The sequence below is a fragment of the Sordaria macrospora genome, chromosome 1, assembly GCF_033870435.1.
Source record: "Sordaria macrospora chromosome 1, complete sequence".
In the NCBI taxonomy this organism is placed as follows: domain Eukaryota; kingdom Fungi; phylum Ascomycota; class Sordariomycetes; order Sordariales; family Sordariaceae; genus Sordaria; species Sordaria macrospora.
The window spans coordinates 3,355,963-3,375,698 of record NC_089371.1 but is presented as its reverse complement, the minus strand read 5'-3'; the positions used below and the strand labels follow the sequence as shown (position 1 = coordinate 3,375,698).

General features: G+C 52.4%; 7 protein-coding genes across 7 annotated transcripts; 4 read left to right on the top strand and 3 right to left on the bottom strand.

Moving 5' to 3' along the window:
• Nucleotides 1–5: 5 nt before the first annotated feature.
• Nucleotides 6–1,719, bottom strand: SMAC4_04365 (uncharacterized protein). The gene is made up of 2 exons (XM_066090098.1): nt 1,361–1,719; nt 6–1,223 (listed from the first exon to the last, which is right to left on the bottom strand). The coding sequence occupies exons 1-2, from the start codon at nt 1,507–1,509 to the stop codon at nt 908–910; spliced, it is 465 nt and encodes a 154-aa protein (XP_065945622.1). The 5' UTR covers nt 1,510–1,719; the 3' UTR covers nt 6–907.
• Nucleotides 1,720–1,984: 265 nt separating this feature from the next.
• SMAC4_04364 (60S ribosomal protein eL6) lies at nt 1,985–3,339 on the top strand. Its single transcript, XM_024655649.2, has 3 exons — nt 1,985–2,167; nt 2,442–2,777; nt 2,841–3,339. Exons 1-3 carry the CDS (start codon nt 2,048–2,050, stop codon nt 2,991–2,993), a joined length of 609 nt encoding a protein of 202 aa, XP_024510925.1. The 5' UTR covers nt 1,985–2,047; the 3' UTR covers nt 2,994–3,339.
• Nucleotides 3,340–3,997: 658 nt separating this feature from the next.
• SMAC4_04363 (uncharacterized protein) lies at nt 3,998–5,467 on the top strand. Its single transcript, XM_003351011.2, has 3 exons — nt 3,998–4,290; nt 4,356–4,469; nt 4,540–5,467. The coding sequence occupies exons 1-3, from the start codon at nt 4,219–4,221 to the stop codon at nt 5,035–5,037; spliced, it is 684 nt and encodes a 227-aa protein (XP_003351059.1). The 5' UTR covers nt 3,998–4,218; the 3' UTR covers nt 5,038–5,467.
• A 1-nt stretch (nt 5,468) lies between these two features.
• SMAC4_04362 (uncharacterized protein) lies at nt 5,469–6,965 on the bottom strand. Its single transcript, XM_003351010.2, has 2 exons — nt 6,472–6,965; nt 5,469–6,392 (listed from the first exon to the last, which is right to left on the bottom strand). Exons 1-2 carry the CDS (start codon nt 6,894–6,896, stop codon nt 5,705–5,707), a joined length of 1,113 nt encoding a protein of 370 aa, XP_003351058.1. The 5' UTR covers nt 6,897–6,965; the 3' UTR covers nt 5,469–5,704.
• A 490-nt stretch (nt 6,966–7,455) lies between these two features.
• Nucleotides 7,456–9,406, top strand: SMAC4_04361 (uncharacterized protein). Its single transcript, XM_003351009.2, has 2 exons — nt 7,456–7,784; nt 7,849–9,406. Exons 1-2 carry the CDS (start codon nt 7,523–7,525, stop codon nt 9,252–9,254), a joined length of 1,668 nt encoding a protein of 555 aa, XP_003351057.1. The 5' UTR covers nt 7,456–7,522; the 3' UTR covers nt 9,255–9,406.
• A 2,040-nt stretch (nt 9,407–11,446) lies between these two features.
• Nucleotides 11,447–12,613, top strand: SMAC4_04360 (uncharacterized protein). The gene has a single exon (XM_003351008.2). It carries the CDS (start codon nt 11,858–11,860, stop codon nt 12,347–12,349), a length of 492 nt encoding a protein of 163 aa, XP_003351056.1. The 5' UTR covers nt 11,447–11,857; the 3' UTR covers nt 12,350–12,613.
• A 617-nt stretch (nt 12,614–13,230) lies between these two features.
• SMAC4_04359 (uncharacterized protein) lies at nt 13,231–14,790 on the bottom strand. The gene is made up of 2 exons (XM_003351007.2): nt 14,277–14,790; nt 13,231–14,220 (listed from the first exon to the last, which is right to left on the bottom strand). Exons 1-2 carry the CDS (start codon nt 14,541–14,543, stop codon nt 13,765–13,767), a joined length of 723 nt encoding a protein of 240 aa, XP_003351055.1. The 5' UTR covers nt 14,544–14,790; the 3' UTR covers nt 13,231–13,764.
• Nucleotides 14,791–19,736: the final 4,946 nt, after the last annotated feature.

Below are 19,736 nucleotides of genomic sequence, written 5' to 3'. Positions count from 1 at the left end.
ATAAATTGGTCCAAAACACTTTCTAGTAAGACTTCAGATGGAAAACAAGTGTCAATCCTCTTCCATGTAGTACATATTATCTTAACATGGCTGCTAGTATGCAATTTGTTGTGTGAGATGTGGCGTGGTGCTTCTACACTTTGAACAAGACAATTGACAATGTCCATGAAAGGGGACTCAGGGGTGTGTCAACAAACATGACATGAGATGGACAGATAGCAAAGAGCCTGGAAAGGCACGGAATTCAAGTAGATACGTCTCAACGTGAGGTATACAATGGGCATCACAAAAATGACCGGAATGCATCACAATCCATGCAAGGCCGACAAAAGGCAATAATAGCAATACGATCTTCACTCCGAGACCGTAAGAACGGCAGGACATCATCACATGCAGCCACAGGACCAAGGACAGATTCGTTCTCGAAGCAACCCTGAAAGATTCCCATCCAGATAACCGTGCTCTTTTCTAGGCAACTATGTGTATCTGGCTACAACGATCATCCCCAAAAGGAGCCGTTGTGTGGCACAGTGGAACCCGAACCATGAGCCCCCTTCGTGCAATCTTCGAACAGAACAGCATCCGGCCGGGGGAATCGTCAGGCATCCAACGTGGGTATCATCAGGACGGTCCGTCCGCGGTGGTGGTGATGGTGGTGGTTCAGCCCGTGGCATTCATTTTCGGCAGCTATGGAGCTACCTAGCCGGATCAAGATTTCGTTGACCTCGTTGATAGCACCCAAAAACCCGTTCAAGCATGCTCCATTGATGATGCAGTGTGTCGAGTGCGAAATCCTTTTTCAAAACCGCGCCGCCTGTTTAGATACCCACAACCAACCCCTTAACCCCAGAAGAAACATATTTAAGCGGCCTAGGAACACACATGTTAGCGTTGGCTCCTGTCCTTCCTACTCGGATCGGCATTCGGCAACCGCTGAGATTGGAGGGGGACTTTGTGCGTCTCCCGTCCACCACAGCCGGCGCATTGTATATCGTACCTTGACGGCGAACTTGCGGAGGGGGAAGTGGGTGGCGCGCTTCTTAGTCTTCTCAAGAGTGCGGGAAGCGTCCTCCTTGGAAAGACGGCGGCGGATGGCGCGGGTCTGCTTGGCGCGGAGGTCAAGAGGGAGGTACTTCTTGTTCTTGTAGAAGAGACGGAGCTGAGCCCTCTGCTTGGCGTTGATGATGGTGAGGACACGAGCGATCGACTTGCGGAGGTCGTGGCTGTAAAGAGATGCGCCTGTCAGCGAACCCGTTCATTCGTCCCGAATATTCCCCAAGAGATTCGTCCAAGTCCCCCATATCACGTTCTCGGTGTGGTCGTGGTTCGCGGTAGATCGGCGGGTGCGGAATCGACGTACATCTTGTTGAGCTTGGTGCCAGAAGAGACGATCTTCTGGATGCGAAGCTGACCCAACTCAGTCTTCAGCTCACCGAGCTGCTTGGTGAGCTCGTCCTTGTTCTTGGACCAGAGAGCGCCGGCCTTGACCTTTCCAGAAGACTGCAACATTTTGAAGTTAGCCAGTGCACTTCGTCGCCAAAAATCTCAAAGACTGCCACCAGTTGGCGACTGCGACATCGCTGCAGATAGGATCATCTGCGACGAGCAGCAATTGCCAAAGATGACATCGATGAAATTGACAGCATAACAGTGCCCAAACCACCGTCGGACATGTAGGGCCGTACGTACCATCTTGAATGTGATTGACGTCGAGCTTGAAGGACGTTGGGTGAGTAGGGCTTGACCACGACAAGTATCAGAGGATCGCGGTCTTCAGGCTCTCGCTATCCAACAAAATCTGAGAGGTGTGGATGCGCAAAATCGCAGGGAGGGCGGAAAACCCTACCGTTTCCGAGGTGGTCCGTGCGCTGCCGCCTGCCAAAGGTGGCCGGTCCCGCAAATTCCCAATGCGGTTAGCTTGGGGTTTGGGTCTTTTCGTAACATGCACACAACCGGGGCCACTCCAACATTTCTAAAATCTCGAGCAGCAGTCAGGAAGTTGACGACGATTCTGCACTAACCTCACCACCCAGCCAAAGTCCACACAATGTCGTCCGCGGCAGCTCCCCAGACGAAGACCTTTGGCAAGGCGACCCGGACGGTCCCTCACTCGTCCGAGAAGGCCCAGAAATGGTACCCTGCTGAGGATGAGGCCCAGCCTCGCAAGGTACGTGCATGCACAAGTTTTCCAGGCGACCTGCGACGATTTTGGCGAAGTATCGCGAGATGCACTTAGTGGAATTGCGGCCGAATTGGCGGTTATCGATTTGGCGGCCGAGATGGGGGCAACTGGGGCGCGAGTGGAGGGCAGCAGCACATGCTGCGATTTTGGACTTTGGGGCCACCAAGTGCATCTTATGGAGGCGGCGACAAGAGGCAGACAGGCTGCCAAAACTCCAAACTCTGCGAAAACGACAAGCTCTAACACGCATTCTCTACAGGTCCGCAAGGCCATCCGCCAGTGGTCTCCCCGCAGCACCCTCGTGCCCGGCACCGTCCTGATCCTCCTCGCTGGCCGTTTCCGTGGCAAGCGCGTCGTCCTCCTCAAGGCTCTCGACCAGGGTGTCCTTCTCGTCACCGGCCCCTTCAAGATCAACGGTGTTCCCCTTCGTCGCGTCAACGCCCGCTACGTCATCGCCACTTCCCAGAAGGTTGATCTCGCTGGCATCGACGAGGCCAAGATCAACGAGATTGCTCAGCCCAAGTACTTCACCGCTGAAAAGTCCAAGGAGAAGGCCGGTGAGGAGGCTTTCTTCAAGCAGGGCGAGAAGCCCCAGGTACGACCACACATGTCCGAGAGGCTGGAAGACGGGGCGCAAAATGCTGACATTGTGATCCAGAAGAAGGAGGTTTCCAGCAGCCGCGTTGCCGACCAGAAGGCCATCGACAAGGCCCTCATCGCCAACATCAAGAAGGTCGAGTTCCTCGCCAGCTACCTCGCCTCTTCTTTCACCCTCCGCAAGGGTGACAAGCCCCACGAGATGAAGTGGTAGATTATGAGCTTGGGTGCTAGGGGAGTGCATACGGGAGCGGTTCGCGGTATGGCTCGGCCAGTTGCATTTGGACGTTAACGGTTCTCGGGTCCATTACGGCGTCTGTAATGAGGGTTTTACAGTCATCAGGAAGATAAAATACGGCTTTAGGTTTTGCAGAGGATACGGGCCACGAGCGAAACTCGATCTCATGAACGACATTGGGGACGTCCCATGGCAATGTACAAGGGGCTCGTGAAGGCACTCGACTCTCGCAGATAGCCTGTTACTCCTGATATCGCACCAAACCACGCGATTAGGGATCCGTCCAAAGAGCGGAAGATCAATACCTACGGATGCTATTCGTTGCGCCTGCCGCATGTTCGACCCTTGATATTTATGTGTGATTTGTGCGACTGCGCTCTCCATTGCGTCGATGTTTATCGCACATTCTACGCACATACCAGTAAACCTATATGACGACTATACGAGCCCATTTAGTTACCGCCCTTTTCACTCTATATGGGTCCCATATGATCGTTACCCTTACCCGGCTTCTTTTCCCTTGAACCCTGGGATATCTTGTCCTTCCTGTCTCTATTTGCGCTGTCCCGCTCACGACCAAGTTATGCAGGATGACAACATCACCCCAACTGTCAAGGGTATAAATCAGTTCCCTTGGCCTCAGATATTATCGATGTCTGTCACTGTTCAGACGGGCGAAAGGTGTGGTCCGGAGACATCTGGCGTGTTGATTGTATGAACCTTGATGTCACGCTTGGCCTAGACCCCTACCAATAGATGTGCATCAGCTTGCCAGAGCCGGGGCATTGACACCTGGCTCAAGGTGACAATTGCCGCTGGGTCATATGCGCTGCAAGCCCTATCTTCAGCTCTATTGTCCTGCTGCAGCTCAGCTGAACAGTCGGTCCACGCGGCTACGATACAGTGAGTATGTAACTGTGGCGCCTTCCATTAGGGGGTTGAACTTCGCCTACTAACAAAGCCACATGTCTTTCCTTAACATCGTCATCACGACCACTTCCATTCTGGCTGAGGACCCTCGGCTACCTAGGTGTTGATCTCTCCTGAACAACGAAGCTCAACACTACCAAGACAATTTTTGTAGATCTGAACTGCGCCGCCTTTAATTCTTCCAAACCCGTTGCTTGCACAAAACCAAAGCGAATTGCATGTCCCGAAAATTATCAGTCTTTCCCCAATAGCTTAGGAGCAGCACTACATCATGGCGGCGACAACATCCTCAAACCAGGGCTGGGCCCAACTACGACAACAAGCCCGCTCGCTCGAAACACAGGTACGACTGGACTGGCAATAGGCGCTGGGAATTGGGAAGGGCATGAGACTAACGCTTTTGGACAGACCGAAATGGTCCTCCACACATACGCCCAGTTCTCGAACCAGACCAACATCCCACCGAAACCGACAGATGAGGAAAGACAGACGGAAACGAGGTTACAGGAGCTTCTGGACAAGGTACGCTTCACATGCCCCTTGGAGCTGGCTCACATGAATCCCAAAACCACTGACCCCTTGCCTCACTCAGCGCGAATCCGTAATTTCCCACCTCACCCGCATCCTAACCTCGGACCCGTCCCCTTCCGCAATGAAACAAAACAACCTCTCCCTCCTGCGCGACAAGCTCTTGGACCACCGGCGGGACCTCTCCCGACTGCGGTCGACGCTCGAGTCGGCCCGCACGCGCGCCAACCTGCTGGGCAGCGTGCGCGACGATATTTCGGCATACCGCGCCGCCAACCCGGAACAGGGCGAAGCCGACTACATGCTGGACGAGCGGGGCAGGCTGGACCGCAGCCACGACGTGGCCGACAGCGTGCTGAGCCAGGCGTACGCGGTGCAGGACTCGTTCGCTTCGCAGAGGGAAAGATTGGCGCACATCAACAGGCGGATTACTCTTGCGGCGAGCCAGGTGCCGGGGATCAATACGCTGATTACGAGGATCTCGGCGAGGAAGAGGAGGGATGGGATCATCATGGGGTCGTTTATTGCGTTTTGCTTTTTGATGTTTTGGTTCTTCTCATAAGGTTGGCGGCGGCACGGAGCGGCGGAGGGCGGACGGAGCAGGATGAAGAACGCCAGAAAGTGTAAGAGCTTGGTAACGAAGAATTGGGTGCATGGGCAGAAAGTGACTCCAGAGGGATGGTTCTTGCGACTCATTCCATGGTAGGCGCTGGCTACGGATTCTGGAAGTTGTGACAGGATCACATCTTCCCAGACCCATATTGCAAAGCGGCTGTACATGACCAACCGTTTCAGTCTTGGGCTTTCGTATTGTGTTGGTAAAGCATGGCGGGAATACGGCGTTCAGGGGCGTTACGAGGCAAGCAGGTGTGGAAGTGGTTTTACAGAATAATAATACAATGTACAGATTCAGGAGAAAGTCCTGGGTATTCTTGCCAATATAACCGTGGCGTATAGGTGTGCCTGGTTTAGCCAGAACAGATCAAGACTGTCCGCTGTGTTTTGTCCATGGCATTCCATGGCATTCTGGACATGACAGTCTCGTTGCCGGATGAGCCGGTATGGTTGCTCACGAGCTCAATATCCCCTTTGTAGTTGAAGATTGTTGTTCGAGCATATCAAGTCCATATCCCTACCACCAAGAGCTGTATTGATATGGTTAGCTGGGCAATGGATCATGACATCCGTATGATCTAAACGCGTGTATACGCCTAGGTATACCGATTTGCCTATTGCATCGTAACAGTCTCCTGTGTCTTCAACTCGGGAACAGCCGCTGTTTTCCTCACATAGTTCTTCCCAACACCCTCCTTAGTCATTTCATCCAGGATCCTCTGGACACCCTTGACCAGGCCTTCCTTCTCATCACCCTCCGCATCACCACTGCCCGCCCATCGGATCCGGCAGTTATGATCAACCAGATACGTATAGCCGACCTTGCTGTTCAGCAAGCCAATCGACTCCCGGATCTCGTCCGTGATGCCTTTTGTTACCAAAAAATACCTCTTCCAGTCGTCCTGGTTCACCTTCTTGCGCAGCGAGCCCATGAACAACCTGACCAACCACGCCTTCATGGCGTCCTCCTCAATGTTGACCTGCACCAGCTGCGCGCGCCCACCGCTCTGCTGCAAGACCGACTGGAGGGCCGGGTTGGCTTCGGGGGAGACAAAGGTACGGATCTGGTTCTCGGCCCACATGCTGCTGAAGACGGTGACGACGGAGCAGTGGCCTTCGAGAAGGGGTGTGGTGTCGGCGACCTTGGCAGCAGCGTCCTTGGCGAGGGTTCGGCCGTGCAAGTTAGGGAAGTAGAGGGAGAGGTCGGCCTTGAAAAGACGTGGCGGCGCGAGGAAGGTCTTGCCCTTATGGAATTGCATGTTGCGCCAGTCGCGGAAATAGGGGCGGGAGATTTTGGATTTGCTGTCATAGAGCGCGCATGGTCAGTCAAGCTGAGGGCATAACGTAGATGGAAAGCTAAGGTTGGGACGGGGTTTCTCACAGCATCTCCCGCTTCTTCAGATGTTTCTCATAGTTGACAAAGTCGTCCCTCTTCTGCTGAAGTGTGCGCGTGTCAATGCCTGTGTTCTCTCCGGTGTTTGGGGGATTGTGCATGCCAATGGGCCTCGACAGGTGGGTTGGCGTGAAGGTATCGAGCGCCTTGCCGTAGGCTCTGGGAGCATTGGCTAGAGGGCCAGCTTCCCTGAGGACCTCGATGGGTGAGACGGTGGAAGCCGCCGGAGCGGTATCTTTCGAAGCAGCATCAGGGGCTGGAGCTGGTGTCGATGCTGGTGTCGTCGGTTTGGTTTGCTGTGGTGATGGGGTCTTATCGGCAAGTCTCTGGTATGATACACTGAAGGATCTCCATTGGCATAGGAGGCAGGCGCTAGCTGTCGTCCTAGCTCTTATTGTTGCGCGGCTAAGCATGATGTGTAGCGGGAACGGGTCGATTCGTGATGTTTCTGGCTCTCAAGGTTCTCCCGGAAGCTCCTGTCACGGTCCTTCTGATGTCAGATCAGTCTGTCCAGCGCGCCGTCCCTAGAAATTTCCACGCGCCAAGCATTGCTACCCCACCAAGAGCTTTGATGGACCCCGCGCCCTGGACCACACAGTTGGGGTCAAGCCCGTGCGGCTTTCTGGGGCACAAGCCGAACCAGGAACACAATGGAGCCTGCATTGTGCCTGCCGCAGATAAAATCTGATAAAAGCTGGGGTTCGGTTATCCACGGGGGATGTTCCTGGCCAAGCCTTCAAGGTTCTCTCGGCCGAACGTCACTCGAGGGTTGTAAGCCGTAGCAAGCCACCCCGCCAGATCGATTGAGGACGTTGATTGGGGTAACGACACCCGTCATATCCTTCCCTTTGCTAAATTATTGGACACCGAGAGCGGCAAGCCGCGGTAGAGCATTGGAGAGTGTTGGGGACAATGTTTTCTTTTTTTCTGGTCTCGAGCGAGATGTGATCCCTCAAGTTGCGAGATCCCCTCCGGTCTCTGTTCAAAGTAAACAAACTTTTGCGCTTGGGTCTTTCGTCTCAAACGACTTGTCTGCAACATGAAGAACATGTTTTTGCGACAGAGCTCCCGCGCCGTCGGCCGGCAAGAATTGTGGCGTCTTAGTCGGAGGGGGTTGAGCAGACTTGCGCCGACTGCGACAGCCACGACAACACCATCCACGACTTCGTCTGCTACTCGTCCCCTTGCCCCGAACTCGAGGTCGTCTGCTCTAGCCCAACAGCCCTCCACAAGAAGACAGTTCCATGCCACAAGGGAGCTTCAAGTCGTCAAGCCGGTCCTCCTTGCCGATATTGGAGAGGGTATGTCTAGATCTAACTGCGCCTGGTCTACCTTGTCTGTAACCGTGCGCTAACTTATTCCCAGGAATTGTCGAATGCGAAGTCATCCAATGGTTCGTCGAGCCCGGCGCGCGAGTCGAGGAGTTCTCGCCGCTGTGCGAAGTCCAGAGTGACAAGGCTTCGGTCGAAATCACCAGTCGCTTTGCCGGTGTAGTCAAGAAGCTCTACTACGATGCGGGCGAGATGGCTAAGGTCGGAAAGCCGTTTGTCGATATCGACATCGAGGGCGATCCGGAGAACAAGGAGGCGGAAGCTTTGACACCGCCCGAGCCTGTTTCTACCCCAGAAGGACAGCAGGCCATCAAGGGGGAGGCTATCTCAACATCTACGCCGCAAGCTATTGCTCCCGAACTCAAACAGGCATTTATCGAGGCACCGTGGGCACAGGAAACGCCAGCACCCTCGCACTCGCCAGTGACCAAGCAGACGGGCAAGCACGCCTCATTGGCGACTCCAGCTGTTAGGCACTTGGCGAAGGACCTGAACGTCGACATCACTGAAATAACTGGGACAGGCAAGGATGGACGGGTGCTCAAGGAGGATGTCTACAAGTTTGTGCAAGTCAAGGCCTCTGCGTCAATACCGTCCCCCTCTGGTGCTACGCCAACCACGCCAGGTGTGAGCGCTGCCGCTGCCGCCGCGAGCGCGTTCTCATCCCCAGCCGCCACAGCTTCAGGCCCTCAAACAGAAACTACGGTGCCTCTCACGAGGACGCAGGAGATGATGTTCAAGTCCATGACTCGGTCGCTAACCATCCCGCACTTCCTCTACGCCGACGAAGTCGACTTTACCTCCCTTGTCGAGTTGCGTGCACGCCTCAACAAGGTTCTCTCCAAGTCTGGCCTTCCCGAGGGCGAGGTTAAGAAGCTCTCTTATCTCCCCTTCGTCATTAAGGCCGTCAGCATGGCGCTTTACAAATACCCCGTCCTCAATGCTCGTGTCGACCTCGACAGCAACAGCAATGGTAAGCCATCCCTCATCATGCGCAGCCAGCACAACATCGGTGTGGCAATGGACACTCCTTCCGGCCTGCTCGTGCCCGTCGTTAAAAACGTCGGCAGCCTCAATATTCTGAGCATCGCCGCCGAGCTGGCCCGCCTGCAGTCATTAGCCGTAACCGGTAAGCTGTCGCCACAGGACATGTCTGGCGGTACAATCACCGTCAGCAACATTGGTAGCATTGGAGGCACCTACCTGTCCCCGGTAATAGTGGAGAAGGAGGTGGCCATTCTCGGCATCGGTCGCATGCGTACTGTCCCGGCATTCTCGACGGTGCCTGGGGAGGAAGACAAGATCTTGCGAAGGCAGATCTGCAACTTCAGCTGGAGTGCTGACCATCGTGTGATTGATGGGGCAACCATGGCCAGGGCGGCGGACGTGGTGAGGTCGATTGTTGAAGAGCCTGATGTTATGGTCATGCATCTCAGGTGAAGTTGTTTGGCAGTCAACTGAGGAAAAAAAAGTCATTAGAACCCAGCGTTTATAGTCATTTGTCACTGTTTTGCTTGCATCATCCGATTACCCCTTGGCGTATTCTACACATTGCATACATTGTTTTACCTAGACAAGTTTTGCTCAAGAGAAATCAGTTTCAAATACTCCAGTGTCCGACTCCCTTTTCAACCACTATGTCCCATGCACCGACTTGTTGAAGATGTTTGTCAGGCCAGTCACGCATACAGTGTTCGCAACTCCTTAGAGGCATAATCGCGAGCAGCCTGCTAAGTTGGTCGATGTTTGTGTTTCGGCGCATCCAGTCGTTCCCTCTCATATCTGCGCTAAAGTTTCAGCTACACACATACAGAGTAAACGCCGAGACAGCAAGCGCATGACGAACTCTTGAGCCGTTCACCTCGGATGTGTATCGGGATCAATGTTGCAATATCACTGTCCCCCATTTTTGTTTTCTTTTTCTTTGTTAATTGCTGTCATGGCGCTGGCGGACCACTACATCACTAGGCTATGTTCCAAAAGGATATAAGTAACCGAAGCTGGCAATTCGGTCGCTCAAGTGGTCTTATATAGTTGTGATAGCAGTCGAGAGGCACAACTGCAAGGCTGCCATCACAATTGCTACTTTTCCATAACAGTACGAAGCTGCGTAGGAAGAACCCCGATCTCCGTCGGCCCTCGTGCACTCCGCAACTTTAAACAATACGGCACGCCGGATCAAACAACCGATACTTGGAAGGTATTGCAGGAGACATGGAAGATGTACCGAAGGGTAACACTGTCTCGGTTGCCAAGTACCTCTTTGTACCTCACCAACCTCACGTACGTCGTACCGACAGTGAAGCTTCAGATTGATGATGCTTTTGCGCTAGGTATGTCCGACATACCTACATACGTATGCTGGAAGAAATCTGGAATCTGTTTCTCCTGCAGGTAACCATGCTTCTTCCTCTGATCATTTGCACCGATCAAAGCCCTTCCAGCTTCTTAAAGCGCAGAATGAGGAGGAAAAGGGCCGCTACGTCCTGCTTATTCACAGGTTACTGGTAAGGTATCCCCTGCTCTTAGCTATGAGATACAGCTGATGTCAAGCCAAGAATACATTGGCCAAGATGTTAGGCCCTTTTTGTTGTGGACTTGCCAGCTAGTCAGGTCAGCTTGAGCGGGAAGTTATTCTTATGTCTCGGCGTCCATATCTGGATGTGGATGGATGGGCGGAATTGGGTTCGGGCGAGGAGGGGTGGTGATGGTTGGGTGAGAAAAATGCGGGGGAACCAAGAACACAACCAAGACAAAATGGACGGGTTCCGGGGGGTAGCATCATATTGTCCAAAATTATTCCAAGGAAACATGCGCGGGGGGGGGGGGTTCGTCCTTTTCTTTGGTTCTTTCTCGAGTTCGCTAAATGTAACTTCAACAGCTTTTGATGAAGCCATGGTGAGTGCGACTGGAGTTCATTAATGATGGGTGGAAGATCTCTCGGCTGCGCAGTTCCGATGGCTTATACAGTGTTCGATCCAGGGTATGTATGGAATAGCTCACAAAGTTGTCCGATTCATCATCACTCATCAAGGCCAAGAGAAAGGTATCCTTTGCCGACAATATGAACATAAGCGAACTTTGTGTAACTCGACCCGCACTCACATCTTACCCGCAAGCCCCCGGACCGTCTCTTAAGTCACACAAGCTTCTCGGCATTCATTCTTCGCTCACGATGGACGGTTGTAACTCGCCATGTTGTCTCGGGCCATTTGCCCCCTGGGAGTGAGCATCAGCAAAATAGCGTTGATGAACGCTTCAATGTCTTGCTCGGTATTCGCAATGTCCGTACATCTGGAAGGGCTGTTCTATAACTCCGAATCCGACTTACCCAATCGCATCCATTCTCTCTCCCAATGACGGCTCGGCTGCCCATTCACCGTCTCACTGCATAGGTAAGAGCAGTGTCTGTATTCGGGTCATATAGGTAGGCAACAGCAATGAGAGGGGCGTAAAGAAAAGGGAAAAAAAACTCTTGGCACCCAGATCAGTCATCGTGAAACAGTGAAACAGGTAACTGAATGGTGCCCAAGTGAGGCTGTGCTTACCAACAATCACATGCTCTAGTCTGGAGACTCTCCCTCAGCCTCTTTTTGCCTGACTTACTGGCTGGCGATCGGCTGTTCGCCAGCAACGTCATCTTCGGAAAATGAAAACGCCAGAAAAGGAGGCAAGAACAACAGCATAGCCCGGACAATGGTAGTCTTACGTTAGTCGGATACTACGGATGGGTGCGAAAGGCAGCAAGAAGCTAACCGTGGGAAGAACAAAACCAACAACAACCGCTTTCAACCGATTAACTTACTTACTCCCACGTCTTGTTTCAACGGTGTATCACTCGACACATGCAGATCTCGAAGGGACCCCGGAACACTTCAATCAAACGACATCTTCTCAATCCCATCATCGCCAACTTCCCCGAGAAGGAACGAGCGATAAAACACGAATGACGTCGTCAGGGGGACGATAACACAAACGAACCATCAAATCAGCCAACAGAAGAGAAGAAAATAGTAGTGCAAAGAGCAAAAAAGAAAACAAAAATGCCACCAATCGCACTCGCCCCAAGGTTGCGAAGGGCAAAAAACCTCCTCACCTTCACCTCCGTCTCTCGCAACCTCAACCTCAACCTCAACCACGACCTCCACTCCCTCACAAAACGCAAAACGCTCACTAGAACCAACATAATAACCCTAGCTGTCTTCCTCGTCCTCCTCCTCTTCATCATCCTCTTCTTCGGCGTTTTTCTACCTCGCTATAGACGACAAAAGGAGCTTAAGGACCGCCAGCAGGTGCTACGGGAGATGTTGACGGCCGAGGAACGGGCTGCTTCTCGTGCTAGTGCTGGTGCTGGTGCTAGTACTGCTGGACGAAGCAGGACAGGAGGCGGCTCCAATAATGCTGGGGTTGGTCCACAGAGACAGGGAGGCGAGGCAATTCCAATGGACAATATGACGGTGCCGGATGGGGATGGCGGTTGGGTTGAGCCGCCGCCGCCGTATGTGGCTGATCCTAAGCCTGCTTATCACCCATGATTAGATGGGTAAAAGGTGTGAGGGTCAGTAAAGGCATGTAGACTGGGGTGGTGATGTAAGGTGAAGATTATGGATACGAGTGATTGGTATAGAGCTTGGAAGTCGATAATGTTTTGCTTTTGAGTAATACTGGAGTGGCTTACTTGGTTAGCGGTTCGGCATCAAGAGGGATGGTGTTTTGAGACGGATACCCTACTGTTTATGAGAATCAGGAATGGCTTCTGGTGTGAATGTTTATGGTATCGTCTAACGACAGACATTTAGAGTATGGAAACCAAAGATTACCGATAAGATTTTTGTAATATACCATACTCTGTATTATCATACTGTATTCCATCTCATGTCGTATTACTGTTCCAGTCCAACGAGCATCAATGAGATATATGCACTTGACTGCACCGCTAAACTTACAAATCAGCCCAATTTGGATAAGGGATGGCATTCAATCCAAGGCTTAGACCACATCCCGCCAAAAATTGACTATGATGAACTGTTCTCGGACTCAGAAGCACATGTTGTCAGCCATGAGGCGGGCCAGTATCCTGGCTTTCTCGGAATGTTCAAGTGAACGCAATATGGTTCAAAAGGATGTTAACTAGGTCGTTTGAATTCGTAGAGAACAAGAAGGCAGAGTACAAAGATCCATCGCTAAATGCAAGAAAACGATGAACTCTGTGAGGTCATGTTGTATATGCGCATCACGTATACACACTGTATCCTCACCAACAGTCCCTTTGGCAAGAGTGTATCGTCTGTTGGTTGCATGTATCTGCACATGCGAAAGTGACACACCTGCGATGATCAAGGTAATGGGTTTGCGTGTGGACCGATCCGATGTACGAGAAGCAGTAAAAGGAACATACGGGGAGCTCGACAGCAAATCCACTGTTCATGAACTGATATTTATTCATTTTGTGCTTGTTTACTTCCTTAAGCCAAGCCATATCTTTGCGATACTCTTCGCCATCGCTTGCCTAAGATGCATAGGCAACGCACTCGCCCCCAAAATATTGCTATCCCTCCATGATAACGATGATCCAACTGCTCCGGCTTCCTTGCGTGCAAAGCATCCCATGAACGCCAACCCAAAAAGTCCAAAGCTTTTGGCGAACTGCCGTGCCCTACAATGCTAGTAAAAATATCCAGGTCCGCTTCCAGTGCGCGAATCTCCCCTTCCATATCCCTTTGATCCCATCCAAAGCAAATACGCCCGATGAAACAGATGACTCCCGAATAAAAAAAACCCCCCCCAAAAAGATTCCAACGTGAAAAAGCAAACTCCCAAGATAATGCCGTGCCACGGTGGGGCAAACAGGCCGCTCAAGAACCTCAAGGGCCTAGCGCCATATGCAGGTGTTGTGCATTGTATCTCCTTTTCCCATCCCTTGGACCCCCAATGCAGGTCATCGAAGCCTTCATTGCGATTGGTCCTTCTGGATCTGGATTCCATCAATCGTATGGAGAACCTGGTTTAGAGCATCTGCCATAACCACCTCGGCAGGACGGCTCACGTCAATGGGGATCACGTCCGTCTCGGCGGACGTTGGTGGCTCAAGAGCCTCAAACTGGCTGTGAACCATGTTGGCACCCATGTAATGGTTTTGGCGCGCAAGGACTCGCTGAAGGAGGATCTCCTCAGACGCATCGAGGTAGATGAAGTGAAGGTGGAGATTCGGGGTGAAGTAGGGAGCCACTCGGATGACATCACGGTACTTGCGCTTCAACGCAGAGCACGTCAAAACTACGCCGTCATTGCCCTGATCAAGAGCCCGGATTGAAGCCTCGCGGAGAGCCGTGAGCCAATCCCACCGGTCCGCATCGGTAAGGGGGATACCGGCGCTCATCTTCTCGATGTTGGCTGATGGATGAAACTTTTTGACTTTGTTAGTTGGAATAACACAACAGAGGAAAGCGCATCACTACATACCTCGTCACCCTCAATATAGGGCCAATGTAGAGATTCCGCAAGATACCTTGCCACCGTGCTCTTGCCGCATCCAGCAGGTCCGGTGACCAGCCAGATATGCTGCTCCTTGGGACTGTGCCGTCCCGTTCCTGACACTGCATCATTGGATGACACTCCATTGACAGAGGCGATGTTTCCGACATTCTTTACTGGGAGTCGCGCTGACATGCCGCCGGTCGGTCCAGCGTTCTGACCGTTAACCGACATAGGGGTATTGTACGAAAGCATTTTGGATATGTATTGTTGGGGGTGACCGAGAGTAAATGACTTGTTATTTGTAATAGTTGAATGTGACAAAATGGGGCGTCGAGTTGGGTATGTAACTGCCGGCGATGGTAGTATCGATACAATGTCGATGCTTCAGGGTGCAAGCCAACGTCTTTGGAGTTACAGCTTGAAGTGGAATAATGCCATGCTATGTGTGATAAGTGACAAATGCAAGAAGTGAAGATCAAGAGATTTCAAGAGACAAAGAGCATCAGCCAGAAAGGGGGACGGACAGATGCCGGTGCGTGAGTTTATATACACCGGAGTGTAGCGAGACACAAGAGTGTAAGTCATACATACCCTGTAGCCATCATCCCCCAACATATTCCACCCTGGCTGTAAAACTGGCCAGGTGACGGGCTGGGCTGGGGTACACTGTACATGATGAGAAGAACCTACTGTAACGCAAATCCTCAACTTCCGCTGGGCGAGTGGCCCTCTGGGCTGGGACTGCAAGCGGACAAAGGACTTCATCCCACCCCCAAAAACCTAACTGGCGGCGGCAGCAAGTGGGAGTTCAACAAGGTACAAGGCTAGGAAGAGAAAGGTACATGCGAGTACTTGGAGTACATGTTCCTCTTGTTGCTTGCTCATCTAACTCGAGGGCCCCTTGGCACTTTGAAAAGGCTCACTAAGAGATTCATCCTATTGGTTCTCTAGCTGACACCATCAGTGACTGCGTGAACTTGCTGCCAAAGCATGGCGGCGACACTCCACCAGAGCATGGGAGGGGGTGAGTCTATGGTACTTGTAATGTAGCTGAGGTCTCAGCAGCATGTACCTCGCGTGCTCGTCTGGAATTCGGGCGCAGGCTCTGCTGGAGAGAAGCGTGGGATGAAATTGGTGGGTGTGTTGTGGGGAAGAATGCAAGACGGCCGACTTCTAGAAGCAGCGCAGCATTTTTTCGCTGCTTCTATTCTGGCCCATAGCAATCTTGCAAGCTGGGATACCGATGCCGGCGACGAAGCCTGTCATTGAAACGTTTGATATTGACCCTTTGCACAGTTGATGCTCGGTCACCCCGACGGTGCGAAATTCCCTTGTATCTACAGGAGTTTGCAAGTGGCTATCTCTATGTTTCTGTCATCTTGAGAAGTGTAGAAGAGACAGACCCGGGGGTTACGGTCAGTTCATCCCTCTATGAACAAGGACATCGTGGGATTTTGGGGACGAAATCCGGGGCATCGGCTAGCAGTCCAGGGCAGCCAACCACTGGAGGAGAGGCACGTTGGCAAAACTGGGCATCAGGCAACCTGCCCGCCGCCCTGGAATCAGAGACAGCTACCTGCCAAGCGTCAATCAGCGGGGTGATCCATGATGACAAGCCCCAAGCACGGAATGTTGGCGAACTCAGCAACCCATTGTGCAAAGGTACCTACGGCGGCTCCCTCCCGACCGGAAGTCGGAACCCAAAAGACATGGACGGGCCGGGATGGCGGAGCCGGGAGCTTTGAGAACACGTTGGTCACGATCAGATGCCCATGTGCTTGCAGTGTGCCCGGAAAGGGGTTGCCGTATTCGATGTTGTTTTGGTGTTTAAAATGCTCACGGCGGGACGGGCCCGGGCATGCCGGGGTGTGGTCGGTGACGGGGTCCAGCTGTTTAAAGAAGCTGATCAAGTGGATGGATCATGGCGGAAGGATGGAGGTGATCATCATCTGCCGTCGAAACGTTGGAGTCCCGTAACGTCACAGGCAATTTGTGCGATCCAGTGGCCATGCCGTGCTTGTTGCTGGGTTGTTGGTTGTTTCGATACTGGGGGATTGAATGATGCGTCGATGGTCAAACCAAGAACCTCATCTGGAAGAAATTGCAGCCTTGACGACGGGCAATAACCACTACGAAAGGGTGGGCCAGCGGCGAAAAGAAACAACATCTGCAAGAATGCAAGGAATTCAAAGTGGAAAGCACGATTGGACCAGGTGACCAAAGAGAACGGGGGGAGTGTATGGAAGGTACATACCTACGACATACCCGCGTTGACGGATCAGCTGCTGGCGGTGGATGCCAGTGCTTGCGGGACGGACATGGAACTGGGGTACGCTTGGGAAAATTTCTCCACGCAGTTGCCCTAGCGTGGGGGTAACACTCGCGAGATTCGGTCGATGAAGTTGGGGGTTCACGCAAAACAGGAACCGATGACATTGGCCAGTGGGAACTGTTTCAAAAGCTCCATACAGAATTTGAAAATGTTGATAAAAAGGGAAAACAAGCCTCCTAGCCCCAAGACAAAATCGTGATGGACGGATGGTGCGCGTACAAGTTTGCTGAGAAGTTGAACACCGTTGTCCACTTACAGTCCTGGGGTATTGAGTGTAAGTTACCGGTACAGGGAGGCAGTATGCTTCATGTAAGCCAGCTACGGAAGACACATCGAGCATCCTTGCATAGCTCCTGCTTGTGTTGCCGAATGGCAAGAATCACCAAACACTTGCCCTGTTAAGAAACAATCATGTTGTGCTTGGAAAGTCCAAGCTATTAACGTTGACTGTCGTGGTTTTCAGTGAAAAATCTGTGGGAACGGCCAATCAAAGGTCTCTAGAGGCACATTGGTCAAGATGTAAATCTGGATCCCTCACTTACAGTATGTGGTTTTCCTTTTGAGGGTTCTGATCCTGGCAATCGTGGCTGTCTTTCGAGGTTCGGGGAACATCCCCAGAAACCCCGTCCCTTGTGCAAACATGGAATTGGAAACATCAAACGAACCCAGCAGCTCCGGTTACATCATTGCTCGGCAGGCGGGCCAATCGTTTCTCCATTTGCTCTTACCGACCTCTGGCTTCGTTCAGAGCTTCCTTTGCTGAGTTGCCTCTCCGACTTCACCGAACAAACGCAAACACCAGAAGAAAGGAAAATCGAACCATTGAGGTCCATCGGATTCATACTTCAACATGCCATCAAACAGCAATCCGCAGCAACTGTGAAAGGCGGTCAGTGGTCGGCAAAGTGTAGTATTAACGATCCGTATTCTAGATATATCCCCTGATCCTATTTCTCTTTGCCCTCGTGATGTGACGATGATTTACCGCATCCCTGCTCAAACTGCTCGGGTTTGATGACGGCTCCAAAATACTGCTGTGGGACTCGGCTGGCTTTTCCTCATTTTGGACTCCGCTACAAGCACGCAGGACTCTCTCCAAGACTGGAAGGGGGCCGAAGGGGTGCCCTGGAAACGGGTCTTCATCAAGGTGCAGTTTTTACCCCTTAGGGTCTTTTAAAAAGTATAACAACGTACTGCAGGGGTCCTGATCTGTCACCAAAAGGAGACAGAAAAGTATCCGACGTGCCCCCCAAATCTTAGCGCTGCTAACTTTGCTAGAGCGGATTCCTTTCAAAGTTTACTCGGGATCAAGATCCACTTGGGCTTCAGTGTACTACCTACACGTATACAGTGTAGCCAAAGTCGCACCCGACTCCGAGCGGCTTCCCGAGATCCAGGCTGCTGCTAGTGAACAGCTAGTGAAAAATAGGATGTCCCGGAAGCCCATGTTAGTCTCCGCGACAGGAGCAAACAAGGGCCACGAGTGTTGGGAATGGCATCGAACCAACAACTCAGTATCACCACCGCGGCTATCTCTTCGTCGACAAGAATTTGGCCCGGTCGTCTTGATGAAAGGTTTCGAACCTGGGTACAGCCATATGCCCTCCGCATGGCGTTGGTCACTGGCTGCTCTCATGCTGCGGAGCTGGAAACCCAAAAGCGAAATCTCTCCCGATCACTGTAGTAACATAGCTAGATTGAGTTGCCGTGATCACTGGGTAGCAACCACGCTGCTAAGCTGTCGGTCTTGTATCACGACACTGATCAGTGGTTGAGGAATGCTGGCGATCTGAGGTGTTACTGTTTGCGCTTGTGAGCCTCAGAAAACCGCCGACAGTACCACACTGCACAAGTAGCACAAACACATGCCAGGATGGAAGCAATGTCCTTCCCAAACAGTCATGCGGGATGCGAAGGATTGGCTGAAAATGAAGCCGGGCTCGGATTCTCACTCGCCCACCATGGTAGCATCTTGACCCAGGAGTTAGTGCCCGAGATCTGGACATGTCTCAAGGAAGTGCGGTTGCTCAATGGTCACGCGGGTCTGGTCTGGAGCCGCTTGCTACACTGCGCTGTAGTGCAGGAGCATGCAACGATAGAGGAGCACGTGGGGTTGTCAGTGTCACTGTCCAAGCAGTAGAACTAGACTCACCTCCGTCGTATGGTTCACTGAACAGTACGGGTTTGGACCTTTTACATCGTTCGCGACATCGGACAGTAATGGACGTACAGCCTACCCGTTACAGAGATTGATCACGGATGCCTTGCCCATTACATTCTCCCCAGGGGCACAGTCGTATCCCGATGTTCGAATAAAGCAAATTCAGCAACACCAAAAAGCAAGTTCTTAATTTTGCCGCGTAGCGAGTTTCGCGTAACTTGCCCTTTTGGATGTCTCCTGCTTACCGGCCTGCTATATCACGATCTCCCAACCGCCGACGTCGCGGCGGCTCGCAGACACTCGAAGACAGTTTGCCCTTGCAGTAACTCACGCCTCTCAAACTGTGCGAGGACCATGAGTTTAAGGTTTCGCAGTTCCCGCCACTCAAGCCGTGAGCTTAGAAATTGAGCTCGGGGCCTGGTGGGAGCTGTTGTCAATGTCCATCCTTTCACCGGCTGGTGGCTGGACAGAGATGGGATTTGGATGGTGATACTGTACACCCCTCTGCAGCGCCGTAGACATACACCTAACCCTTGTCAAGATTGGGCACTCTCGGCAGCTGATGTGAAGCTCGACGGAAGCCTGTCCCGAAGAAATTGTTGGTTTTCGTCTCGAAAAGCATGGCACTGAAGGCATCCGCAGTTTCAAGCAAAGCCCAACGACCCGTCCCGTTCCGGAATTCCGCTTAAGGTTGTGAGTAGGCAAGCTGTAGTGCAGGTATGTAACAGTTTGTACCTGACGTGGGGATTTTGGTGTCATCACGCCCGCCGCCGAGAGGACAAGACTGCGTTTAAAGGCGCAGCAGATCCCCTCCGAGACCCTCTTGGGTGATGCAAGAACGGTGATCGACGTTGACGTTTCCCACTTGCTTCGAAACATCTGCCCATCTGCCCCTCCAGGACCGGAAAACTTTCACCAGGAGTCACAGAATGTTACCGTGCTGAACTCGCAC

Excerpts from the sequence above, each read along its gene's own strand:
- SMAC4_04365 (XM_066090098.1), bottom strand. The coding sequence starts at position 1,509 with ATGTTGCAGTCTTCTGGAAAGGTCAAGGCCGGCGCTCTCTGGTCCAAG. Across the intron at positions 1,224-1,360 it reads GGCACCAAGCTCAACAAGAT|CCACGACCTCCGCAAGTCGA; the intron begins GTACGTCGATTC and ends ATCTCTTTACAG.
- SMAC4_04364 (XM_024655649.2), top strand. The coding sequence starts at position 2,048 with ATGTCGTCCGCGGCAGCTCCCCAGACGAAGACCTTTGGCAAGGCGACC. Across the intron at positions 2,168-2,441 it reads ATGAGGCCCAGCCTCGCAAG|GTCCGCAAGGCCATCCGCCA; the intron begins GTACGTGCATGC and ends CATTCTCTACAG. Across the intron at positions 2,778-2,840 it reads AGCAGGGCGAGAAGCCCCAG|AAGAAGGAGGTTTCCAGCAG; the intron begins GTACGACCACAC and ends ATTGTGATCCAG.
- SMAC4_04363 (XM_003351011.2), top strand. The coding sequence starts at position 4,219 with ATGGCGGCGACAACATCCTCAAACCAGGGCTGGGCCCAACTACGACAA. Across the intron at positions 4,291-4,355 it reads CCCGCTCGCTCGAAACACAG|ACCGAAATGGTCCTCCACAC; the intron begins GTACGACTGGAC and ends GCTTTTGGACAG. Across the intron at positions 4,470-4,539 it reads TACAGGAGCTTCTGGACAAG|CGCGAATCCGTAATTTCCCA; the intron begins GTACGCTTCACA and ends TGCCTCACTCAG.
- SMAC4_04362 (XM_003351010.2), bottom strand. The coding sequence starts at position 6,896 with ATGCTTAGCCGCGCAACAATAAGAGCTAGGACGACAGCTAGCGCCTGC. Across the intron at positions 6,393-6,471 it reads CTGAAGAAGCGGGAGATGCT|CAAATCCAAAATCTCCCGCC; the intron begins GTGAGAAACCCC and ends GCTCTATGACAG.
- SMAC4_04361 (XM_003351009.2), top strand. The coding sequence starts at position 7,523 with ATGAAGAACATGTTTTTGCGACAGAGCTCCCGCGCCGTCGGCCGGCAA. Across the intron at positions 7,785-7,848 it reads CCTTGCCGATATTGGAGAGG|GAATTGTCGAATGCGAAGTC; the intron begins GTATGTCTAGAT and ends ACTTATTCCCAG.
- SMAC4_04360 (XM_003351008.2), top strand. The coding sequence starts at position 11,858 with ATGCCACCAATCGCACTCGCCCCAAGGTTGCGAAGGGCAAAAAACCTC.
- SMAC4_04359 (XM_003351007.2), bottom strand. The coding sequence starts at position 14,543 with ATGCTTTCGTACAATACCCCTATGTCGGTTAACGGTCAGAACGCTGGA. Across the intron at positions 14,221-14,276 it reads CCTATATTGAGGGTGACGAG|TTTCATCCATCAGCCAACAT; the intron begins GTATGTAGTGAT and ends AAAGTCAAAAAG.